The sequence below is a fragment of the Actinia tenebrosa genome, unplaced genomic scaffold, assembly GCF_029948245.1.
Source record: "Actinia tenebrosa isolate PJP-AT-01 unplaced genomic scaffold, QUT_ActTen_1.0 PGA_scaffold13__45_contigs__length_12533684, whole genome shotgun sequence".
In the NCBI taxonomy this organism is placed as follows: Eukaryota; Metazoa; Cnidaria; class Anthozoa; order Actiniaria; family Actiniidae; genus Actinia; species Actinia tenebrosa.
In genome coordinates, this window is record NW_028292573.1 from 10942310 (window position 1) to 10964297 (window position 21988).

Genomic DNA, 21988 nt, shown 5'->3' on the forward strand with positions numbered 1-21988 from the left:
GCAGTTCATGCAGTTTTTGCTCATTTCATTCCTAAGGTCCAAAAATATACATTTCCATCTCTAACGCTCTTGTGCGGAAGAACTCTAATATGTATATATTTTGCCATAGTCAGTAGAGGAGACTCATATGCCTCTCCTATAACATATAGTATAAACTCTTTCTTCATGGGTTAACACTCTAACCTTGTCTATTCAGATCCTAATCCCCAAGAGGAAATAGATGTACGTGTAATCAATGGACTAAACGCCATCCAGCACGAAATTCCATGGCAGGTTTCTGTGCGTTACGGAGGCAGACCTTTTTGCGGCGGATCAATCTTGTCCAAGCACTGGGTGTTGTCCGCTGCCCATTGTTTCCCCACTCATTTGGCTCGGAGCTCCTATCGATTGCACTTTGGTGAGTAACAGTATGGCTGCCTGTTTGTAGCAATATTTAATCCTCTTGATGTGCCTTTGATTTAAACTTTATATCTGTGAATTTGAACATTATTTTCTGTGAATTTAAACTTGTTGATTTGAATCCAAACCGATTTTATTTGTGAATTTAAACTTTTGGATTTGAATTTAAACTTTTGGATTTGAATTTAAACTTTTGGATTTGAATTTAAACTTTTGGATTTGAATTTAAACTTTTGGATTTGAATTTAAACTCTTGTATATTTAATCTTACTGGGGCGAGCTGCTCGGCCAGAGCACTGCCTCGTTGTCAAGTAGAGTTCCCGCCATCTTGGATTTTTATACCACTTTCATTATGGCTCATGATGTTGAGCACTTTTTGAGGTCTATATTAGACCGATCTGAGGCATTGATCAATCAAAGTGGAAGTAAAAATGATTCCTTTCTGAGTGACTTGTTGGCTCATGTGGAATTAGTCGGAAAGGCAGTGGAATTTCTGCATGAAATACGTCATGTGTCGCATATAGATTCTGAAGATTTGGAGAGATGGAGAGAGTTGGAGCAAGTTTATTCTGACATTGAAAAGGAATTTATGAATATGTACAATAAGTGGTATGAAGAATCTACGAAGAGTACTTTAAGTAAGCTAGACGTGTCTATTGTATCAAGTGGAAGACCAGGGAGGCCTGGTTATCATATCCCCAAAGAAGTCTTAGAAGAACTACGTGGGCTTAATTTCTCATGGATTAAGATATCGAGAATGTTTGGAGTGTCACGATGGACTATCATGCGCAGGGTGGAGGAGTACAACTTGACTACTCTACAGAAATTTACCAATATCTCTGATAATGACATTGATGGTATTATAAAAGAATACATTTCACGCCATGGTTCCACCACAGGTGAACCATTTATGTCTGGATATTTTCAATCGCTTGGTTTACATGTTCAGAGAAGCAGAATAAGAGCTGCCTTAAATAGGGTGGATCCACATAATACACTGTTAAGGTGGGGTACTGTTGTTTCAAGGAGGAAGTACTTTGTACCATGGCCAAACTCATTATGGCATATAGATGGTCATCACTCCCTCATCAGATGGAAATTTGTAATCCATGGTTGTTGTGATGGCAAGTCAAGGAAGGTGATGTTTTTGAGGTGCAGCACAAATAACTTAGCTGAGACAGTGCTAAAAAATTTCAAAGAAGGCATTGCAAACAACAGCGGCATATGGCCTTCACGCATCAGAGTAGATTATGGTGTTGAAAATGTTTCAGTGTGTGATGAAATGGTTTCCCACTGGGGTGAAGGTCGGCATAGTTTTATTGCTGGGTCCTCTACAAGCAATCAACGCATAGAGAGACTATGGCGAGATGTATTTAGATGCGTCTGTCACTTCTTTTACTACACCTTTTATGCAATGGAAATGAGTGGAATTTTAAACATTGAAAACCCCATTCATGTGTTTGCTTTACACTTGGTTTTTACCAGCAGAATCAACCAAGCCCTCGATGATTTCGTTACTATGTTCAACAATCATAGATTATCATCAGAACATAATTGGACTCCAAATCAAATATGGGTTAATGGAATCCAAGATGATAGCCATCCATTAAATTTAAATAATGGTTGGGATGATTCAGTTGTTGACCAATTTTATGGTGAAGACCCAGGTGGTCCACGTCCACAGTCAGGTGATGACGATGGTGTTGTCGTGGAACCTGTTGAAATACCCAACAGACATGAAATAACAAACTATGTCCTGAGTCAAGTAACAGTGGATAATCCATCAAGCCATGCTGGGATTGATATTTACTGTCAAGTTCTACAGCTTATAGTCCACAAACTTGAAGATTATGGGAATATTTGATTTCTCAGACATGTGTAAATACAGACATAGCAAACAAATATGTTTAAACTGAACAAGATGCAAACTATGTGGTGGGTAAACTTAGAATTTACCAAAAGTACATAAATTGCTTGTAAAAACAACTAGATAACCTATAATATCAAATTGAGAATATAATTTAAATTTTTACAAAATGATAGAGAAAATTGATTCAAAATATTATTTATAGATCAAACAATGAGTGTTTTTTGCACTTGTAATAACATGAGATAACAATCTAAACAATCTATGAACATGAACTCTTTGTTGAAGTCTTAAAGGGGCTTAAATGTTTGCCTAAAATTAAAAGACATTTGAAATTGAGCATATTTCTCATACAGTGCCAAAATGTGTATTGGCAAAGGCCATGTCATAAACTTCAAAGAGGCTTGTACTGCTTGGTAGCTTTGACTGCAATGACCCAATAGGCAACTGCAGAACATTTGTGCACGTTTGTGCTGTAGGTATGTATTGGTATGGTACTGATTCCAGTGCACCGTCATCCTGTAGATAAAACAAAAAAATGGAAAGGAACACATGTGAAAACTTGCATGTGACATGTGCTAAATTCTAACCCCCTTAACTTAGCTGTGAAATTTCAAAATGATACCCGCTATCTAAGTTTTGAAAAACAACCATAAAATAATATACATGTATATGTAATTATATGGAATAAATAAATGACCTTTTTACTTGTAAAAATTCAATGACTCCCTCCCTGATTCATACAGCTCCCCCTCCTAAAAATGAATGCTCTCTTACTGTGTTGAGTTTCAATATTCATTTGCACAGTTGAAGAGGACAGTGGTACAACTAAATTTAGTATGCTGTATGTATCTCTGAAGGATACTGTTTTCCTTACCTTTGCAAACCTTATACATGGGGAGATAACAAACCCAAGGACTGGTTCTTCTGAAGCCCCTGTGACAAATATTAGAATTGACTCCAGAGTAACTGGTGCTCTACGCCCGCTTCCAGTTTCTCGCACATACTTAACAAATAAGGTATACACTTCCTTTTCCCGTATAAGTGCTGTGGACCCTTCTTCAGAAAACTCTGGGGTTAGTAGATGAAGTAGGATCTTTGGTGTCAGCTGCTTCTTGCGTGGGCGTAGCAGCTGGAGAACAGTTGGGAAACACTGAAAAATGTGAGACAAACCACATGTGTTTAACCCCCGTTGGATATTGGCAATGCACTCATTACTTGATAGTGTTGCTAGTTGCTCAATGACATCTGATGGCATGTAAGTTGGTAGTTGACCATTTTGAAGTAGGGCAACTGCAATCATTATTCCCACAAAATAGTAGTCATCTGCCAAATGCACTCGAAGGCCACTGTCAAAATACTTCTCCTTTATGGCATTGTTTACTAAGCGTATCCATTCTTTCCTTGGACCTCCTAGATCTCTTGCTTTCTCACCCATAAAATCTACCTCAAACGTTAAGTTGAAACTTTCAACTGAGGACAACTCTGAAAAAGTAGTTTCTAAAATGTTGTGTCTGTCAACACAGATGGAATTTGTCACTCCATCATGTGAATCCGATTCGCTCACTGCATCAATTACTCTACCTTTTACCAGCTCCTTTTGCAGAAATCTGAGGATCTCTACAGGGTCAGCCAGTCCTTGTTCTATGATGACATTCACAAGGGGATCCAATGGTTTTGGCTCTTTCTCATGGATTTCAGATCCTAAGGCAGGTGCAATATCATAAGGAGGCTTCTGAGGAGCAGGAATTTCTTGAACCTCTTCATCTTTCTCATTCTCTGCAGTTTTCGTGTTATCTTCTTTTGAAATCTTTGGTTTCTTATCCAAGCACGTCTCCGACTCAAATACAGATTTTGCGAAAACTTCGTCATTTTCTGAATCAGAGTCATAAACGAATCGGTAGGCATCTTTGACTTTCAAATACAATAATCCTTGACCAGCCATTTTCTTAACAACGGGGTAATTGTATTCCGTTCCACGCCCCATCTGAAGGGTTGATATCGCCTTGTGCCGTACCTTTACAAAATCGAAATTATTTTCCCCAAGTAGAGGATATTTTTCTTTTAAAGACTCCGCGATCTTTCTTCTAATTTCTCTTTCATCATCATCCTCCACCAGCATCAACATACCCGAAGCTATAATGGAGTCCCATTTCAAATGTTGAGACTCGTCATCTTCATCATCAAAACATCGTAATAAAGCGAACTCTAGCGCCTTTTTCTCTTTCTTAGGCTTTTCTCTAGCTTGCTTAGTACGATCATAGTTGCCTCCAGAGGCTGCTCGCAATCTTTCTGGACGATTTAATCTCCTGCACAAACCAGAAGAAGAACTTTCACGAAGCATGCTACTAGCTCGTCTCAAAGTTTCTTGAATTGTTGACGAAGTGGGTCTAGGAGTAGATGGGTCGGTAAGTTGCGTGGACGTTTCAGAGTTATTTGAAAGTAGGGCTGAAGCTTCGTTCAGTAGCTTGGAAACTTTCTTCTTTACTTCATCCTCCATATTCCTTTTTAATCATGAAAAGCAGCCGTATTATAAAAGCAAAGCAATACGAAATGAACGTGGTATAAAAATCCAAGATGGCGGGAACTCTACTTGACAACGAGGCAGTGCTCTGGCCGAGCAGCTCGCCCCAGTAAGATTAAATATACAAGAGTTTAAATTCAAATCCAAAAGTTTAAATTCAAATCCAAAAGTTTAAATTCAAATCCAAAAGTTTAAATTCAAATCCAAAAGTTTAAATTCAAATCCAAAAGTTTAAATTCACAAATAAAATCGGTTTGGATTCAAATCAACAAGTTTAAATTCACAGAAAATAATGTTCAAATTCACAGATATAAAGTTTAAATCAAAGGCACATCAAGAGGATTAAATATTGCTACAAACAGGCAGCCATATAACAGTTCTCTCGTTTTTGTTTAGAAATAGCCAGAAAACGGCGTGCAAATCCCACCTAAATTGTTTCTTTTTCTTCCAAATGAATCGATTAAATAAAAATAATAATTGCGAGTTACGACTGAGGTTGATGAAACTAGAAAGAAGGTTACTATACGAAGTCAGTTTAGTTTCTTGTGTGACGTTCTGCAACGATAAGTGATCTTTTATGATCTATTCAAATAGGTGCACACAGTACAGCCGGAAAAACAAACTTAGAGGAAACTCGACGAATCAAGAAGTTGTTCCTGCACTCAGACTATAGTCATTCAAAACTCCAAAAGGACTTTGCTCTTGTTCTTTTGGACAAGCCACTGGAATTCAATGAAGCCATCCAACCCATCGCTCTTCCAAAGGCAAATAGTAGAGCTCGTATCGGCGAAAAGTGTCTTCTTTCAGGTTTGTAACGTCGACCAATTCTACTCAGAAATACCGTTAATACACTAATATAAAGTGAAAAATGTTCTGTCTATGATTAAGCCTCCACCGAGACAATTACAACTTTGGACATCCAATCCTGTCATGAAGAAAAAGCAATACAAATCTTTATAGAACTGCTTTCTGGTTGTAATACACTTTTTTGAGGCTTCATTTTTATAGATTTATATTTAGCGGTTTTTGTTTTTAGACTTTGTATTGGTTACTTTAATGATTGTATAATTGAGGGCCACAAGTTTATTAACTTTTAGCTATTTCGTGCAACCCTCATTAAATATAAAGCCTTCTATCTATCTATCTATCTATCTCCATTCACCAGTAGCTTTGGTATTATACCGCTGCAAGCCGGTCTCAATCCCTGGTCACGGTCACGGGTTACCGGTTTAGCGTTGTGTTCTCAGTGGCCTGTTCTTTTACGTCCCCATTTAACATAGTCATCCGAACTACGAGTGATTCACAATCCCCAGTGTAAAGAGACAGGTTTTTGACACCTCAATTTTGGCATGAGCCAAGGATCGAACCCGGCCGGACCTTCCACAAGCCGGGAGCGCTAACACTGCACCTCCGAAGCTCTCCCGTAAACTGGTAGAGCAGTATTGCCATCATCTTACTTGTACACTGATTGGCATTATGAAAATTCCGATCGAAAACTTAAAAAGACTTTGGTGACTTTTCATTGCAGGGTGGGGATACACAGACTATGAAAACAGGAAATTTGGTAAAGTTTTACAAAAGACCACTTTATCCATCGCCAATGAACATCATTGCACTAATACTAATGGTAATATATTGAAAGTGGATCATAAAACCATGTTGTGCGCAGGAGAAATAGGTAAGACAGGTGGTTGCCATGGTGATAGTGGTGGACCGCTGGCCTGCAAAGAAGGTGGTAAATGGGTTCTGCGTGGCGTCGTTAGCTGGGGTAAGCCTGGTTGTTCCTTATCATATTACACGGTGTTCGCAAGAGTCGGCTATGCAATAAACTGGATCCAACAGAAGGTTAACGAGGTGTGCAAAACAGCCTAAAAGTGACCGAGGTACGTAGCCAATTAGCCTATTCTCTGGTTTTTATATATTAATGCACCCTTCTTAAAACTGTCTTGAATGCGAGATTTATGTGAAAATACAAAAGAAATGCCACAAATTCCATCGAGATAAAGTGTGATTTCTTTTGTATTTTCATGTTAGCCTCGCATTCACGTTACTTTTGGGAAGGGTCCATTATAAAGATTTTGAATTTAGAAGGAATGGGGAGTTGCAGTGATTTTAGAGGATCACGATGTAAAAAGATAGCATTATAAAGGGGGATGGTGTGGGATTTTTATGGGATGAAGATCAAAATATAGGGAAGGGGATCCAGTTTGATTCTTAGGATATCATAATAAAAGTATGGGGTCATAAGGGGAGAACAGAGCGTTGGTTATCAGGGGGTCAGCAAGGGCGGATCCACGGTTTTTTGAAGGGGGGGGGGTGTCTCAGGGGTAAATTTTGTGGGCAAAGGAATCCCAGTCGCATTTTTACCACAGGAAGCCCATTTGACCTCAGGAATGACAGGGGGGTTGCGACCCCCCCGACCCTGGATCCGCCCTTGGTCAGGTAATAATGAAAGGAGGGAATGCATCATCTTTATAATTTTTACAATAATCTTTACAATAAATACATCATCTTTACAATTTTTCAGGAATGGTTTCAACTAAAGTCACATCTGTGAATACAGCGATGCAGCTTATCAAACTGAATTAATATATGTGAACACAAGCTTGTAATTGAAATCAAAATGTTAGTCATATCATGAAATAAACTAGTCTGATAACCTTGGCAATCTATATATGTTGTTTCTTTATTTATTGGGATGGTACTAGTAAATCACGATATTGTCCCTTGCACCTCTCATTTAATGAAGGAATGAGAGAAAAAAATAGTCTGAAATTTTTTATTTAAAATGGATGTAATTATTGCCCTATGACGTCCAGTCTCCCCCACAGCCGCTTTCAGTGTCGTCACACACAATCTATTGTTTTAATGCTAAGGATCATGGTCGCCAAAACGAAAATGAAATCATCTTAAAACTTGTTTTCTGAGATTACAGAAAGGTAAGAAAAGCTAAGATTGAATTTCTAAAAATGTTGTCCATGTAAACGATTCTATAGGCAATGTCAGTGGTCTTTCATAAAAGATTTCTTTATTTAACGAATAAAACAGCTTTTTCCGTGCTCCGTTCAGTAATAAAGCACGCAAGAAATGTAAGGAGAAGCATGAGCCTTAAGTGAGTTTTTCTCACACTTCTCGAGTACTTACAGCGCTTCCTAAGAGCTTTATTACTGAATGTTTTATTCGTTTTATTATATAGTTACTAATTTTTTCCGGTATTGAATTTACTTACGCTAAAAGAAAGACGGTCGCAGGATCTAGCAGCACTTTGTGCGCACGGATGTCGTCAGCACTGTGCTCTGTTCACTAATGAAGCACAGTTTTCGACCAATCAGTGGGCGCGTACTATCCTTACTATATAATAATATATAATACTGCCAACATGTCTGTCATTTCTTTGTCTTCTTGGAAAGAGTTGCAAAAATAAAAATTAAAAAAAAGATATATTTAATGTCCCTTTTTTACCAATGATCAAAAGAATCTAGCAGTTCTTTTTTTAAACCACATTCCATTCATGAACTTTCCCAGAAAAGACGTTTTATTCAGAAAGTTTATGGCATAATAAAGCTAGCTAGAACTTTAAAGCACATTCATGAAATAGTAAGGTATAATGAATCTATCTAAGATGATAGATAGAGGACCTAAGTTATAGTGAGATAGTATTATTTTTAATGTCAAGATAGTAATTATGCATTTTGTATGCCATCCAGCAGAGTCTTCGTTCCCTAAGAGACACTGAGCTGAATCCTTTCATTAGTTTTTTGAATTTCGAGCAAAATTTAATTTTCTTGTTCCCCTATACTTGAAAGACACATTACGACCCCAAATTCAATTAAAAAATGTGTAGTTCCAAAAATTATCCATACCCCCCTCCCCCACCATGGAGGAATTTTTTAAGACACAAGACACCCCCTACCCCCAGAAATTCCAATTTTCTTCCATACAAACTCTGTAATTTTTGTTCTTTCTCTGACCCCCCTCACCCCCCACTCTTCAGAAATTCCAAATTCCTTTGTGGGGTGGGTATGGATAATTTCTGAAACTACACAATGTAGATATATGTATTCAGTTTACTAGCAATAGACTACCATCAATCAAATAAATCACCTTAGTCAAATCCAACTAGTGCTAATGCTGTTATATTCTACAGGTGCCAGCTTTGAAAACCAATACATTAAATTTAACTTTAACTCAAAACTTGTTTACAATATCTATATATTTGACCAACAAGTTGGTTTTGACTAAAACACTTTAGTCCTCTCGCCCTCATGGCCAATGAATCAATCGATGGTTTTCAATCATTCCCAAGAGAATGTAATTACAAAAGACACGGCAGCCATGTTGGAGGATATAACTAATGACAAATCTTTTGTGAAATTCCTCCAACATGGCAGCCATGAAAACCATCAATAGTCCATTTGGCTCAAGAACTATATTGCTAAAGAGTAGGTAAGAAACATGGGACTCATATCATAACCATATATTTGATTGACTGTAGTCTTCTACTGTTTAACTAGTCTCTTACACAGCTGCTATTAGTTTCGTCATGCAACGCTTACTCCCCTAAGTAGTGTGGTGTGACGACACTAATAGCGGCTGCATAGGAGACTACTGTTTAACCTGTCATGATCTTTGTCTTGATCAGCACATAATAAAAACAGTGGTAAATGATATGTAAACAAGAGAAAGTCTATAGAACATACATGCACATCTACAATTTTCATAAGTTATTGCAAATTTTGAGCCACTAATATGGGTTTATATTGGTAGCTAGTCGGGAGGAATCTAACATCATTAAATATAAACAACTCAAAATTTTAATAAGTTTTGTATAGTGATTCTCCTTGCGAGGTCAGTAATTCAGAGCCAAAAAGACAGGTTTATATTGATGGCTCTTTCCCAATCAAACTTACAGGAGAATCATGATACTATTTCATACTGTATGATATTTTTTAATGATGTATGTAGTTCCAGAAAATATTCATACCCTATCATGGAGGATATCAAAATCAAATCAGGGGGGGGTCAAAGAAAAAACAATATTACGAGGTTTGTATGGAAGAAAATTGGAAATTCTAGAGGGTTGCAGAGACCTTTTTCAAATTTCCTCCATGGTGGAGTATGGAAATTTTCTGGAATCACATTTATGACAGTTAACATATTTCATTAACTTTCATAGTCACCAAAAAAGCTAACAATGTGAAAACTAAGTATTATGAAAGTATGCATCAAAAATAACTTTGCAGTACAGAGATGTAATTTCCATGCTGTCCTACCAATATTCAATTATGTGTGGAGTGTTTCTCAAAGTTGCTAATTGACCTTGGCAAGCATTCTTCTGAAAGTTAGTGTTATCACATAAATGACCCGCAATTCTTATTGGCCACACACCTTTTATGCACATATTAGCTTTCAAGTGACAATATTTATTGAAGTAAATATATACTGATGCAGATGAACCTGGAATTCATACCCCCTTTGACACCTTACGACTTTTTCTTTACCGACACATAGATTATGATTCCAATAACTCCAAGAATGACAAGGCAAATTACAGCCATGATAATTCTATTCTGAATAACTCTGTTGAGAAAAAGAGTAATTTCAACGGTTTAATGAATTTTTGCTGTGATGAAAGAAAAAAGTTAACCTCCTCACTAAGTGTCTCTCTTCTTGTACTTTCTTTGCTTGGGGTCCCTGTGTGATCTACACACCACAGGAAGCCCCCCAAAGAAACAATTACCACACCCCAAAAGAAAGAGAGGAGAATCCTACATTGGTCCAAAGCTAACTTTTTACCTTCTCATCATTGCAGTTAGTACTCTGGAGCTTTTCGAAAGATGTTGATCTGTACCTCGTAGCTGAAACATTGGAAATTCACAAAATTTATGTTGATAAAAGCATAAAAATATTAGATAATAATAATATATTATAGATAATAATGGGAATTAACAGGGTATTTAACAGTGGTTCCAAGGAGTGGCTCTTCTTCTATTGAACCCAATTTGCACAGAAGGGCTGCGTGTGCATTGATGGTGTGAGCACCATGCTCTTTTCTCTAATATAGCATAGTTCTCAACCAATCAAAGCATGCCTAGTGAGATGCCTATATAATAAATACTGCATGCATGGATGTTGCCAGCACTATGCTCTGTTTTCTAATGAAGGATTGTTCTCAACAATCAGAGCATGCCTAGTGAGATGCCTATATAATAAATACTGCATGCATGGATGTTGCCAGCACTATGCTATGTTTTCTAATGAAGCATTGTTCTAAACGATCAAAGCATGCCTAGTGAGATACCTATATAATAAAAATATCTAATACTGATATTAAGATTTTACTTACTCTTTCACGGGATCTCTCAATGACTTCTCTGTCTCGATGCAAATTATCCATTATATCTACTCCAATTTGTTCTAAGAAATCAATAAAAATAATATTAAGTATAATGTTTGTTCTAGGTTATTGGATTTTCCTTTATCCTGGATAGCCTTGGGTGTTGTACATGAGTACATTAAGGCTGTGTTCATAATGTATGGCAGATGGGGGGGGGGGGGGGGGGGGGGGAGGGGCAGGTGAAAATTTGAAATGTCCACAATAATTCTTAACACCCCCCCTTAAAGTCATGCAAAAAATACGATCCCCCCTAAGCAAGGCTTGTAGCTTCTTCCAACAATGGTTAATCCCCCCCCCCCCCTTTTTCTGATAAAAGTTTCCAGATCCCCCTCAATTTCATCTGCCCCACCTCTGCCCAACCTCTCACCTCTGGGTATGAGCAGAGTTTGTTACATTGATTTGAGGGTCTTCCCTTCAAAAAAACTTACTTAGATCAGTCTATAACTTATTTCAGGGTTTGATAAAATTTGAAGACTTCAAAGATCAAAAGTGGTGTGATGCTAGTGAAAGCAGCTAGTTACTAACCTGTCTCAATACACATTTTATATCCCTCTTCCAGTCTTCTCCCAGTGCGATCTACCCTCTCCGTGTTATCAAGAAGGCGTGTTCTCTAGGAGTAAATTAACTTTGTTAAAATCAAATAGATATTAGTGCTAAAGAAATAATTTGCATTTGCATGCAATGTAAGGACAAAGAAAATTGTCTGGTTATTCTAAATAATTAGAGTTCTAAGAACTTTAGGAAGGATTCTTTAAAAATTTTCAGTTTAAAGGAATCAACACTGTTGTCATAAGAAGCAGGAAGAAAATCCAAAAATAAATAAATAAATAAATAAAAATTGAAAACTAATAAACAATAAGTGGAGAAGACATGTTAATAACTTACTTGATCTTCTGAGCAATGAGGGTCATCACTACCTAGAAGTTCATTCCTTCCTTCTTGGTCTGAAAATGCTATTTTTGCTTTTCTCTGGAGGTGAAAATAAATTTAATGAAGGTGAATATTATGGTCAATATTTTCAGCCTGTTCTTGGAGGAATATTTCTAACTTCGCTAACTTATCTAAAAATACCAGTACATATACACTGTCATGTATTTTGTCTCTAAATGTATGAAAACAAGAGATTGAGAAAATGCAAATGAGATGAGAAATGGAAATGATATTTTCATCTTGTTCTGGGAGAAATATTACTGAGTAATAATAATAATAATACTTGGTAAGTATGTTTTGTCTTACTCATTCTCTAGATATGTATGAAAAAATGAAAGTGAAAAAATGTGAATGAGAATGGAAAATAAAGGTTTTTACTATAACTTACAAATCTCTGATTGGTTATTTTTTATCATCAATAAGAGGACAGACAGATAAAGCTGATGTAACGAGTGCACGCTCTTTCAGTTAGCTGTTTTGATCACTAAGAATGAGAAGTTTTTATCGTTTTTGTTGTTGTAAATCTGTATTGACATCAGTTTTTTGTGTCTGTCCTCTTATTGACAATAAATTTTGTCATCACATTGTCAAAGTAGTATCATATGAAAAATAAAAAGATGAGCACTTACAAGATCTTGTTGAAACTTTTTCATTTCACTTTTGTATGTTTTCAATCTGTTGGATATTTTTGCTTTTTCGTTGCCACTCATTTCTCTCATTTCAAGATCCATTTGTTCCAACTGAGAGAAAAGAATACCTACATTATGTGTGTTGGAAGAATAGGGCAAGTTTTCTGTTTATTTAAAGGGGATTTTCTCTGGGATTTTCAGTTTCTATCCCTTCACAAAACTCTACTTAATAGTGGAGCTCCTGTGGAGCACCATACTTAAGAAAAAATGGTAAACCATCAAGCTGATTTTCCATGGCTCGACTAAAGTGATTTTGTCAAAAACATGCACAACTTCTAAAACTTGTTTTTTTCTTCTAAATGGCCGAATTTTGAGTGTTTTTAATTTTTGGAAAATATGGAACCGTACATAGATGGACTGGACTGGACTTTGGTTGTCTGGATCGTACGGAACGTAGACGTCTTTTTACACCAATTTTGCAACTTTTATTCTATGGTTTTTATTTTATTATAAATAACTAGTGATTCTATTCCAAAAGTTTGCAAAAAAATGCAACTAGAGTCTCTTGGAGCGTGCACTGGGTTGCCCAATGTGCTGGTATGCTGGAGCTCACTTAACACCTAATCTTCGTTATGTACCCTCATTTGGGAGGACCAGGTACTTTGGAACATTTTAGGTGTAATTTTCTTTCAGAACCTGAAAACACTTTTTTTTCTCACATCAAATTTATTCAAGAGGGTACACCTTTTAAATGTGTTTTATTTTAATAAAAATGTACCACTTTTGTCTATCTTTTAACCAGTGAAGTGGAATGACACTCGATTAGTAAAACTATACAGGTGCGGTTTCGTAACCAGAGAAGACAGCATTGCGTTACTGACAAGAAAAAATTGAAGATTTTTTGTCTGATTTTATTTTCATCTTTCAGTTTTATCTAAATTAGGCTCCCTGTGTTATATTGGGATCTCTGCTTTTAGGCAGTGCCTAAATTTACATTAAATTACAATTTGAGTTCTGTGAATTATCCATGCCCTGACTTTTATCAGTCGAGAGGCTGTTTCAAGGTACACTTCAAGAACTTAGGTGAAGCTATGTATAGATCTTTCTCATAGTTTATTTATTTTTTCTTAACTGTAAAGGGTTGGGGAGGGGTTAATTCAACAGTTTGATTTTTGAGATTGACTATCACTGTTAAAAGTATGGCAGACAGCCACAAGAGCAGGGCAATTTTGAGCATAAAAAAAACAAAAACTTTTGCTTAAAATTACCTTGCTCTCATGGTCACCCCTGATACTTTTCATAGTGATCATCATATTGTAATCAAGTCAATTTATCACTACTTTTGTGGATGATATATACGCTAGTACCTATGGGTGGGCATGGCCCGGGGGGTACTCCTCCAGGATTTGGGTAGGGGTGTTCCACTGGGATTCTGAAAGGGGTACCCTGTTTATGACAAAAAAACTCAAATTTGTAGACCCTGTTTATGTCAAAAGATATAACTAATTGCGCTGAGTTCCTGTTTCAATTATCATGTCATCTTGTGTATCTTTTTTTTTACGACCATAATAACCACTTTCAGTCAATACAAAATTAGAAACCCTGAATATGACAGGAAATTCAGGAAGAACTTGGAACTTGAGTGAAATTGCATACCCTGTTTATGACAAGAAGCTCGAAAAACCATACCCTGTCCATATATGGACTATACAGGCATGATCAATCAAAAATACCCCTCCCCCCCCGCCGGGACATGATTAGATATAGCTCGCCTATGGGATCTAGGGTTTGAATCCAAAACTCAGTATCACAATAGAGTCTGTTAGGTCTCTCCCATGATTCACAAGGGTTTTTCTCTGAGTTGTTTGGTTTTCCCCTCTGCAAAACCAAACACGCTAAATTAAACTTCGATCTGTCAATTAGCCATTACCTGACTTTGGTCAGCCCAGAGGTTGTTTAATAAATAAATTTTAAAGTACTAGAGATACAAACTCTCATAAGAATTGAAAATAACAGTTAAAAATATAAAAATAAGCATTTTTAACACACACACACTGTAATTAAAAAATGGACTTAAAAATCAAAAAAGTAGGAATGTTTTTAGAGATTAATAAATCTTAAATCTAATTTAACAATGGCCGATCAAATGGGTCAAATCATTGGAGATGTTCGATATCCATTCTGTATGTAAAGCTTTATATAACTTTGATCTTGGCTTGTAAGCCAAAATATTCAACTTACCAACTCATTCGCCTCGTCAAACCCTCGTTCAACATCTCCAACCGCAGTTCTTTTAGCCTCTGAGCGAATAAAAACAAGTCATAACAACTATAATAACGCATTTTTTCATTCAGGAAACTCATATCCGGTAAATTTTGGTCGTCCTTACCTCCATGAAGGTTTGGGATCTTACAGATTTTGGCAGTGATTTCAGCGCTTAAAGTACCGAATTGTTGCTCGTAATTGTTAAAAAGTTCACTCATTGTGAATCCTACGACAAAATGAAGGAATTAAAACATTTATGAATGGAAAAGTGACGAGAAATGTGAAAGAATTTGGTGTACTAATGTGTCAGGAGTCCAAAGAACATAACCTGACGACCATTTTGAATATATAATTAGGTTAGCTGTCACCTGGACTTGACCGTGAGGGACTGGAAATACCTTTTCTATTTATGAAAATCAAAATATTTTAAAATATTTTTAAAATATGTCGTTAAGAAAAGTAATTAGTCTACAAGCGAATTATATTAAAGTTGTGCTCGACTTGGACTTTGATAAGTCTCTTTAATTCACGGAAATTAGAATAGCATTAGTAAAAGAGCTTTGTAAAAGCTAAGGTTTTTTTTCGCGAGTCTTCGGTAAGGTATCGGACAGCCATCGATTGAATTTTGTTATATTCCGTAGATTTGACGATTTGTTGCCGACGAAGAACTGACCTTCGAACTCAAGTTGAATCGTGCGACCGGGAAACAACAAATTAAAATGGAGACTCTGTACAATTTTCTTCATATTTTATACGATTGTCAATGGTTCCCGTTGATTTCTGCTTTTCTGACTATTTATTTAACTTATTATTTCTTCTTCGTGGTCAAGAAACCTCGAATCATTGGCAAAGATGGCCCGTTTCGTCGTTTTTTGGTCGAGAAGTGCGGAGTACTGTCAGAATATTATTATCCTACGATCTGGTGTTTCGGTCCTCATGCACAGACTGTTATCAGAGCTTTGTTGAGACTCCGTCCTCACGTGCCTTTTAGAAGGTAAATGCTTGATTAAAAAAATCTTACATGTCTTAAAAATCTATTGAAAGACGCGTAATCTCATTAAGATTGAATATGCTGCAACTACAAACTGTATAATTTTCATACAAACTTCATGTCAAACTTCAACTTCAAGATTGGAGTTTTCCCCTAAATTGGAAGTTAAATTGTCACTGGACGCGTCTCGAAAATATTTTTAGAGTGAAAAAAAGCCATATTCTAAAATAAGAGACTTTTTCATGCTGATCGGTGTTACATTATATAAAGACATATCAATAATCGATAGGTGTCACTCGGCATTTGAAATGCTGAATGTACTACCGATAAATATGTAGTTTCTTTGACATTATAAGCGCTGGTGAATAGTATGGTCAAGATTTGAACTTTTTGAGGGCCGGGCTAAGCACAAGCTATTTAAGCTTATATTTTTCTGACCCTCCCCTCCCCCCATCATGAAGCACACTTTTCTAATGAGCAGGATGAGGGGTAAGTTCAAAGCAATGTTTCTATATAGAGACCTACTGTCATTGATTTAGGTGCATTTTGCATTTTGATGTACAAATACATTGTTTAGCATTAATGTACAGAGGCGTAGGCAGAATTTTCCAAAAGGTAGGGCCCAAATTCGAAAGTCTGCCTTTTTGGTCTGAGCTTCCAAAACCCCAAACCAAAAATATAAATTAATAAAAAAAAATTGGGATTGCATTTTATATTTTATTTTCACAAAAAAGAAAAACAAAAAAAAATTGAAAATTGCCAAATAAATTCAAAAAAGCCACCATTTTGTTGCCATGAAGTGGGGGAGCCCTGGCCCCCTTGATCCCCCCCATTTTCCCCACCATTCATTTTTGTGATTTGTCTTTTAGAATCAGAGATATAATAATCCCGAATTTCATTTCTAGAGGTAGTGGACTCTTCTGAATTAGGTCTGGTGACATAACTGCCTTGATCTATAAATTATTCCTAATTTACTTGACTCCTTATTAACTGGCATCAAATTGGTTTTGCATTTACCATTAAATTTCAAGTCTCATTCTTGGAAATCCAGGGCTAAAATTCTGTCCTGGGTTGTCAAGGGTAGCATAGGTGTTGTTTGCTGCTAACATGTCCTCTTTCACTGCTGTGAGTCTAAGGGGTTGGGTCGCTGGTTTTAGCCCTGCAGTCGCCACATGTGAATTGAGTTTGTTTGATGTGTTGTTCTCTCCTATGCTACGAGGGTTTTCTCCAGGTTCTCCAGTTTCCTCCCTCCATAAAAATCAACATGTGAGTTGAGTGTTGTACGTTGTAAATATAGAATGTATTGGTAGTACGTGTGGAGGGAACCTCACAGAAGAGCCCTGTATGGGGAGTGGTGGTTGTAAAATATTATTATTAAGGGTGCAAAAGTCTTAAACATTTTTGTATTGTAGGGAAACCCTCGACACTCCCGATGGAGGTATCATGTGCCTGGATTGGTTTGATCATCACGACAGTCACCACAATGATCCAATAAAAAGACCAACAGTTCTCATTCTGCCAGGACTTACTGGTTAGTCTCGAAATAATATTTTTGTGAATCTAAGAAGAGATAACTAGCTAAAAACTAGTGTGAGAGCTTCCCATCAAAATGTATCAATTTATCTTACAAAAGACTGTACATAAAATTTTTTGCCGGCAGCCATTATTAGTTTTCCAAGTTGCACTGTAAACAAAGAAATGATCCTCTATAGAAGGGCATGACATGTGGTCTGAGATTGGAAAAAACACTTAATTTGAAAAGGTTAATGAAAAGGTTCTTTTGTCTCTAGGTGGCAGTGAAACAAGCTACTGTCGTCATTTAGTTCTTCAAGGAGAAAAACTTGGTTACAGGTCAGCTTTTAATTAATATATATGTTCTTCGGCTAGGAATTACTAAATCAGGGGAAATAGAGCTCTTGCTGCCATGGGCATTTGTTGGCAGTTTCAACTTTTCATAAAGAGCAATTAAATAATAAAGATATAAGGGAAGAAACAGAAATAAAAAGTTGGTATAAGGCAGAATGAGATGAACCTTTAAAAGTATTCCATGACAAAAGATGTGACTATTTTTTCAAACTTATGAAGTAGAGGACTTTTAGTTTGGTGATAAATTTAAGTAAAGAATAGTAAATAATGTTTTTTTTGCTTGTTGCCTTTCAGGACGATCATTGCAAATCATAGAGGGTTTGGCGCATCACAATTGAAGGTATCACATTAGATAAATACCTGTAGTCAGGGCCGACAAAGGCGGAGGAGCTGGGAGCGCCATAGTCTCACCACTTTGTATTCATTTATAAAATCTTTCCCTGTTGCTTTTCATTTTCTAGACTCCCAGAACTTTCTGTGCTGCAAACACAGAGGATCTCAAATTTGTCATTGACCACATACACAAGAATTATCCAGGTTGTCCAGTCATAGGTGTTGGTATATCAATGGGAGGGTAAGTTGTGTGAAAATAATCTCGTTTGAGACCAACTTTGGGAACCTTATTACCATTCCTTTTGGGTTGTTGTTACACAACCTTTTCCATATTATTATGTCTTCTCTGTAATATTTATTTCACATCCTAGACTTTCCCCAATGTGTGCAGCACTCTGTGGCCGCACTCTGTGTGCCGCACTCTGGGCATAAGATTGACTTCTTGTGACTCTGTTGCTCACTTAGTCTGAGCTCAGGAAATTCCCTCCTTGTTCAAATACGAAACTTTGGTGGGAGATGAGAGGTTGACTTGACACAGGTTTATTTATATCTTTATCGCTATAAGTTGTTGGCTCAAGAAATTAAAATAGATATTAAAGATAGTATAGTTAATGAAAAAACATTATGGACATAAATTTACAAAATGTAATATTCGATGACGTAAGATGTCAGGACTATATCCATGCAGTGCTATGAAATCTAACTTGATTTGATAAAGAGATATTGAGAGTTATATGAAAGTAAAATTAGCAACTTTTCTTGGATTTTTTTCTTTTAGTATGATAATGATGAATTACCTGAATGAGATGAGTGAAAAGGAAACAGGCCTCATTTCTTGCCTAGTGGTATCAACACCATGGAACTGTGCTGAATCCACTCTATCTCTAGAGCAACCTTTGAACTTCTTGCTGTTCAATAGACGCTTGACAGGGAACCTGGTTAGGATGGTAAAAGGGTAGGTGTTAATGCTTAAGTTTCATCTTTCATATGTTATTATTAAACTTTCACACTCAGTCATACAAAAACTCTTCACTTCACACCCCACTCATTCTTGATGGAAAAAAAATTATTTAAAAATTTTAAGCTTACATTTTTTGTAGGAATCTTGATGTTTTCAAGACTCATCTTGGGAAAGCACCATACGATATTCATCATGTTTTACAGGTACTGGTATTTTTTCGATATCATGAAATTCTTGAAATTCCGTTGTGGAAAAAGCATAGAAACTGAAATCAAATATGAAGTGACTTTTCTCCATTCTGATTTGCTGAACGAAGTAACGGGTTTCCTATTAGTTTCCTATTATCCCATTTTCTCTTTAGCTTGACTCTTCGTTGCTTATTTTTTAAGGCAAAGACTGTCCGTGAATTTGATGATCGCTTCACCTCACCAACATTTGGTTACAAAAGCTATGAAGATTACTACAATGCTGCCTCACTGCACACCAAACCACTACACAGGATCCGAGTTCCTGTCCTCTGTTTGACTGCAGCCGATGATCCATTCTCACCAGAACATGGTAAAAATACCATTATATGTGAATGCAAAGCAGTGTACTGACACCAATGGAGTGATAGTGCCTTTTGTAATCGTTGTAGCCCCAAAGTATTATGTCTTTCTATATTCTTTTCCACAGCAAGTGCTTTTTTGTCTTTACGATTTGTATCCTTCATGTTCTCCTGAGGTGCATAATTAAGTCTCATTTCTTCTGTTATTTCTAAAGCTATTCCTATCGATACAATAGAAGAAAACCCTCTCATTTCCATGGTTATGACGTCACATGGTGGCCACATTGGTTTTCTGCAGGGATTCAGCATTCATGATGACAACTATCTTGACCGAGTGTTTGTTGACTTTGCACGAGGAATTTTTGAGTTGGAACAACAGGGAAAACTAAAGCAACTGGTCCAGGACACTTTAAACCATAATGTTGATAAAACTAGGTGATTTTGGGCTCCATATGTTTTTTGAGGTAGAAGTCCTTACTAAGGATTACAGTTTTTGCCATGAATTTAATTTTGCAGATCTTGATGTTGAAGAGGGAGGGGGAGATAGTGTGCATACCAAATATACCTGAAAAAGTTAACTAACAAAATTGTATAAATTAGTTCAAAGCTTTGTAGGTTTACTGTCTACTGAGATTTACTGAATTTAATAATTTGTGCAAATTTGTGCAATTTCCTATAACGTTTTTCATGGATATATTTTATGCACTCTATTAAAATTCGGTTGTAAATTTATTTGTAAATAATAGATCTATAGCAATTCTTAATTTAATTTAATTTATACTGATGTATTTCACATGTAATGTTTGTGTATAATTTTTTATTATAGTTAAACATTTTCTTTCTTTTTTTTAAATATATTTTAGTACCATGTATTTCATCAGTGTTCATTGATATTATTGATATAGTTAATATTATATCCATTGTTGCAATGCAAAATCAGTTTAACAGAGTGGATTTCATGAGTGGGAAACGTACGGTACTAACGAGGTATGACTTGGTAACATTGAAATGGGTTCCCATAAAAATGCTTTTGATAAGTAGAAAACATGACAAAACACTAAAATGGCTTCCAATAAATTTTCCAATATCACAAAAAGTAAATGCGGATACTAAAATAATATTATGTTAAGTATAGGTCTAGGACATTGCTCACTGATAGTAAAGCTGTTCTATTACTTAGTATTCTAGGAAGGTATGTTTTGATGTGTAGTGCACTTCATTATCTTATTAAATAAATAATATTATATAAGCAATATTTCAAATTTACCAATTAATAAATAATTATTCATTATAGTTCATAAATTCGCAAAGTTATATATTACAAGGTACAAGTGCATGTCTTTTTATTAACTTAAAATAATTAAACATTACAGGTACTTATATTCAGAATGTCAAATTAAAAAGAATTACAAATTTTAAAAAATGTTACAAAATATTCATGTGTAGTTCCAGAAATTATCCATACCTCCTTTACAGAGGTTTTTTTAAGACCCTCCCAACCCCTGGAAATTCCAATTTTCTTCCTTACAAACTCTGTAATTTTTGTTCTTTCTCTGTACCCCCCTACTTTTCAGAAATTCCAAATTCCTCTGTGGGGTGGGTATGGATGATTTCTGGAACTACACAATACTATTTGGGATATTTCTAATGTACATTGTAACTTTCCACAAATTGCATGTTTATACTGTTAATACAAGTTTACACATTAATGAGGATTAAACATCACTAAATACTACTCAAAAGGCAACAAAAATTAAGAATTTATCAAGCATTGTATTTGAATTTTCTGGATGTTGGCTTGATTGATTCTTGTTTTAAAGCTTATTTTGGAGCTAGCTAAAACTAGATGTTCTAACCTGACATTGATCATTAATCCCTTGTAATGACTTCATTATCATAATATGAGATCAAACTAATTAGGTAAGAGTGTCAGTTTGCAATGGGATGTAGCCTGAGTGCAGCCGGACTTAACAGTTAGTTAGTTCGGCTGCACGCAGGCTAAATGGGATGCAGAGGGAAAAAGTCACACCAATCCTCTCACCCCTACTTCTTGCTGGTTTATTGGCACCCCATGCTACTCCCTCATGGCTTATTGACAGAAAGGCTACACCTACATTAATGCTAATAAGGCATCAAGAAGAATACTGAACTATTATGTGGGATGAATAAATTAACTCTGTGAATTTATGACATTGAACAAATAAAATGTTGCAAAGCTTATGAGTCTAAATATATTTATTTAACTTAGAAAATTTCTTTCTAAAGTCAAAATTGAATAA

General features: G+C 36.1%; 4 protein-coding genes across 4 annotated transcripts; 2 read left to right on the forward strand and 2 right to left on the reverse strand.

The window, feature by feature from the left end:
• The first annotated feature begins 685 nt into the window (after positions 1 to 685).
• On the forward strand, positions 686 to 2983 carry LOC148911833 (uncharacterized). Its single transcript, XM_089029024.1, has one exon. It carries the CDS (start codon positions 752 to 754, stop codon positions 2261 to 2263), a length of 1512 nt encoding a protein of 503 aa, XP_088885150.1. The 5' UTR covers positions 686 to 751; the 3' UTR covers positions 2264 to 2983.
• LOC148911834 (uncharacterized) lies at positions 2166 to 4879 on the reverse strand. The gene is made up of 2 exons (XM_089029023.1): positions 3144 to 4879; positions 2166 to 2785 (listed from the first exon to the last, which is right to left on the reverse strand). The coding sequence occupies exons 1-2, from the start codon at positions 4764 to 4766 to the stop codon at positions 2615 to 2617; spliced, it is 1794 nt and encodes a 597-aa protein (XP_088885149.1). The 5' UTR covers positions 4767 to 4879; the 3' UTR covers positions 2166 to 2614.
• Positions 4880 to 7555: 2676 nt separating this feature from the next.
• On the reverse strand, positions 7556 to 15351 carry LOC116293157 (vesicle transport through interaction with t-SNAREs homolog 1A). Its single transcript, XM_089029009.1, has 8 exons — positions 15136 to 15351; positions 14988 to 15046; positions 12747 to 12857; positions 12073 to 12156; positions 11713 to 11797; positions 11137 to 11207; positions 10587 to 10648; positions 7556 to 10370 (listed from the first exon to the last, which is right to left on the reverse strand). Exons 1-8 carry the CDS (start codon positions 15227 to 15229, stop codon positions 10274 to 10276), a joined length of 663 nt encoding a protein of 220 aa, XP_088885135.1. The 5' UTR covers positions 15230 to 15351; the 3' UTR covers positions 7556 to 10273.
• A 320-nt stretch (positions 15352 to 15671) lies between these two features.
• Positions 15672 to 21927, forward strand: LOC116293195 (phospholipase ABHD3). The gene is made up of 9 exons (XM_031700595.2): positions 15672 to 16005; positions 17415 to 17533; positions 17793 to 17853; positions 18163 to 18208; positions 18330 to 18442; positions 18980 to 19156; positions 19302 to 19365; positions 19552 to 19720; positions 19925 to 21927. Exons 1-9 carry the CDS (start codon positions 15731 to 15733, stop codon positions 20146 to 20148), a joined length of 1248 nt encoding a protein of 415 aa, XP_031556455.2. The 5' UTR covers positions 15672 to 15730; the 3' UTR covers positions 20149 to 21927.
• The last annotated feature ends 61 nt before the right edge of the window (positions 21928 to 21988 follow it).